The 4142-nt window shown below is 44.0% G+C and overlaps 1 protein-coding gene across 5 annotated transcripts in view; it reads right to left on the bottom strand.

Annotated features, from left to right (window-relative positions):
* Positions 1-622: 622 nt before the first annotated feature.
* The window catches only part of MTAP (methylthioadenosine phosphorylase), a 92966-nt gene continuing 89446 nt past the window's right edge, over positions 623-4142 (bottom strand). For all 5 annotated transcript variants that reach the window (XM_068234457.1, XM_068234466.1, XM_068234488.1 and 2 more), the window contains one exon: positions 623-1561. In XM_068234457.1, the coding sequence (XP_068090558.1) occupies positions 1523-1561 (39 nt within the window). In that variant the 3' untranslated portion in view covers positions 623-1522. The remainder of the gene's footprint in view (positions 1562-4142) is intronic.

The following is a 4142-nucleotide window of genomic DNA, read 5'->3' as shown; positions in this document are numbered from 1 at the left end:
TATGTTGTTACACTGCCAGTGCAACAACTAAAAAAAAAATGGTTTTCAGAAAGGAGCTGTCTAGATTTGCCTGATCTTTATCAGGTGGCCCATCTTTCCCTCAACTCACAATGGCCATCACTTCTTCCTCTATTGCAGGGGTCTCAAACTCAATTTACCTGGGGGGCCGCAGGAGGCAAAGTCAGGATGAGGCTGGGCCGCATAAGGGATTTCACAATCGCGGCGCATCGCCGCCTCTGCCCGCCCCTCTCACTCTTCCTTCACAGGGAGGGACAGGGAGAGGCGGCGATCCGTGCGGCGATTGACGTCAGGAGGGGCAGAGCTGAAGCTGAAAGCTCAGCCCCTTCCAGGAAATGCCGTCGGATTGCCCCCCGGGGGATTTGGGGGCTCTGAAGCCCTCGTTTAGCGGCGGGGATGCGGTGGATTACTTGGGAGCACTGAAGTGAACTATAAGGAAGCTTTTGCCGGCGAGGGCCACAAAATATTGTATCGAGGGCCGCGAGTTTGAGACCCCTGCTCTATTGGTACAAAAATTGTATCCAAATTAGTAGTAGCAAAAAGTCCTGTGAATTTACTTTACCTCATTAAATTATAGGAATAAACACACATAACATATCTAAAGTTTTGTACAAAAAGTTTTAATTCAAAAGTAAGGAGCAGCACTTTAAAGGCCATGCCAAAAAGCTACCAATACTAATGGTATATTGTCAAATGCAAGATAACATATGAAGTGACAATGCAGAATTTCTGTATGGAAGGGCAGAGTCCTGCAGCCTGGACATTCATAGCAGGCTGCAGGAGACATGTACATGTATGAGGTGTCATGGACCAACTCCAACATCATATGCTTCTCACACCATCAAACCTACAGATTTACAGATTGGATAAAGACTTGCTCAGTTAAATCTTTACCAGAGCAGCAGTGTTGGTGCCATGATATTTACATGCCCCTTTTGCCACTGTACAAAACCTCACTCAATGGCTATATCTAACCTTAATCCCTTGTTTGTGCCCATTGTTAAACTATAACCCCAAATCTCCCAAACCTTACCCCTCATGCTATCAAGCCACTTAACATGCTCGCAGTAACCTACATTTTGTACAATCCGAAGTGTTATGGCTGAAAATACTCTTTTAGATACCAATGTCCCACCCCATCCTGGCATTGAAGTGGCAGAGGGTTGAACATCTACGTACTGCAGCTACATTCCCATAAGGTCCCACCTGATTGCCCTAGCCATATCACAGCTGCTGCTATAAGGTATTGAGAGGTGGGTTTGGACTGTCATGACAGAAGGAAAAAAGTTCATACATGCCTTGGTATGAGATTGAATCCATATAACTTGCAGAATGTGCAATAAACATACATTTTTTTAACATCTACAGCCATTCAGTATATAAAACTAGTTCCTTTGGTCATTCGATATATATGGTTATGCAGCATTGCACCAGCATTATTACCCTCTGTAGATACCCATCTTCTATGCAGGTGAGATAATGACTTTTTTTCCCCCTGAAACCATCAGTGTTTTGGCAGCATAACCGACATCTGTACAGTGGTCTAGAAACAAAAAAAAAAATATATACTATGTTAATAGATCTTTTTTTTTTTTTTTTTTTTAATCATTTGTGAACATGCTAGCATTCATTTTATTTTACCCTTTTATATAGCTCAGATGCATAAGCTTTGTAAAACACAACTGTATACATTTTTTGTCACCTGAAGCTCTAATGAATGGTTTTGGTGACAGTTTGCCAGCGATACTGTACTTGGCTATCTGCTGAGCAGCCCAGTTGGCTTTGTTTCACTAGAGAAACACAATCAATTGCTTTAGCCAAGGAAAATCCAAAGTGTGTGCAAACCTTTTGTCTGCAGTGTATCACACAACAATTTCATTGTTTGGTTTAGTTTAAAAAAAAGTCAATTTTCTTGTCCATTTTTACATTTTCAAATTTCACTGCAATAAGTGGGTCTTAAAGAGAAACCGAGGTGGTGCGGCAGGGGGGCAGATGGGGCACAGAGGCTTGTTTCCTACCTCATGATATGCCCCCACGCCGCTCTCTGCCCCCCCCCCCCCCCCCCTACTAAAACCCCCGAAATTAGCGAAAATAATTGTCACTATTCCGGAGGGTAATGGGAGGAGAAGGATTCCCTGCTCAAAACGCCCACTGGGGGCATTCCTGCAGGCTTTCCCCAGCTGCCATTGGGGATGGCGGTTGGCTGACCCACCCAGCCCCCCGGATCAGGTAGCATCTTTTTTTTTTATCTTATGTGCCCACCTCTGACTCTTTAAAGAGACACTGAAGCGAAAAAAAATATATGATATAATGAATTGGTTGTGTACTATGAATAATTACTAGAAGATTAGCAGCAAAGAAAATATTCTCATACTTTTATTTTCAGGTATATAGTGTGTTTTCTAACATTGCATCATTCTCTATGTGTGCAGATTACACAACACTCTGCATTCAAAATGATTCTTTCAGAGCAGTCTGAACTAATGACCTCTCCTCTGGCAGATAAAAAGAAAACTGTTCACTTACAGTTGAGATAATAAAAGTCAGAAGACAGCCCTCTCCACGACTTTGAAAGTCGTAGAGATTAATGGCTTTTTTGCATAGAGATAACAACTGGAGTTTCTTAACTCTTCCTGTACTGGAAACAATTACACTGATGTATCTGATCTTAATGTTTTATTTCTTAGCTGTGCTACACATAAAAATCATAATATCATACATTTTTTTTCGCTTCAGTGTCTCTTTAACTTCCAGGATTTGGGCAAACCATGAGCCGCCATAGGCCGAAATGTGAATTACCGCTATAGCGGTGCTCAGACTGTAATTTGGGCAGTCAAAAGACGGAGCAAAAATTACTATAAAAAGAAAGCGTCATTCGTCCGCCAGCAATAGCTGGCAGTTGAATTAAGTCTTTCCCAGGTGTCCATGACGGCCTGGAGGGGGAATAGTAATGAACACCACTGGGAGCAGGGTGAAACTTTTTCAGCTTCTCTCTGGGCTTAAATTTCCCATCATGTTTTTGCATGTATGTCTTAACTTCAAACATTTAGCTGAATCCAATGTGAGCAGCTTGCCCAGGTTTCATAAAAGAAGGTACTTCATTAAAGGCCATCCGAGGTAAAAAACTGATGAGAAAAACAATTGTATTTGTCTGCCTTCTCCTAAAAATTGCTTTTAGATATCCCACAGTCTTATATTTCAATCTATTTTTTTACGTTTTTACAGTTTCATTGTCTCTGCTCAATGAAATTTTCATTTAAGTATGCCAGAGCTCAAATCTATGAACTATTAACCTGTTTTATCTCTTTCCTGCTCTCAGAAGCCATTAACTGACTGGAAAGTGTTTTATGGCTGTAATTACTTATTAGTGAGGGTTACACTATAGTCTGACCTAGTCCAACCCGGACAGAAACTGTCTCTTGCATACCTGATGTTTAACTCTTCCATGGCAGAGAAAAAAAAAAAAAAAGGAGGACGACTCAGCCTAGTTATTTTGCTTGGCTATACATACACATCTAACTCCATGTCACCTTGGTTGTCCTTTAACCTCCTTAGCGGTAACCCCGTGTGTGACACGGGGTAAGCCGCCGGAGGGTGCCGCTCAGGCCCTGCTGGGCCGATTTAAATAAATTTTTTTTTTGCTGGACGCAGCTAGCACTTTGCTAGCTGCGCCAGCACCCCGATCGCCGCCGCGCGCCCGATCGCCGCTATTCGTTGCGGCGCGCGCCCCCCCCCCCAGACCCCGTGCGCTGCCTGGCCAATCACTGCCAGGCAGCGCCGAGGGGTGGATCTGGAGTCCCAATGACGTCCCGACGTCACTGACGTCGGTGACGTCATCCCGCCCCGTCGCCATGGCGACGGGGGAAGCCCTCCAGGAAATCCCGTTCTTTGAACGGGATTTCCTGATCGCCTATCGCCGGAGGCGATCGGCGGGGCTGGGGGGATGCCGCTGAGCAGCGGCTATCATGTAGCGAGCCCTAGGCTCGCTACATGATTTTAAAAAAAAAAAATTAAAAAAAACTGCTGCGCTGCCCCCTGGCGGAATGTTTCATACCGCTAAGGGGGTTAAGTAAACAATACAACAGCAGTGGACAGAATATGTCAATACGATTTGGGACATGCAG

This window comes from Hyperolius riggenbachi, chromosome 1 (assembly GCF_040937935.1).
Source record: "Hyperolius riggenbachi isolate aHypRig1 chromosome 1, aHypRig1.pri, whole genome shotgun sequence".
NCBI classification, from domain to species: Eukaryota; Metazoa; Chordata; class Amphibia; order Anura; family Hyperoliidae; genus Hyperolius; species Hyperolius riggenbachi.
The sequence above is the reverse complement of the archived record's forward strand: the minus strand, read 5'-3'. Positions and strand labels throughout refer to the sequence as shown.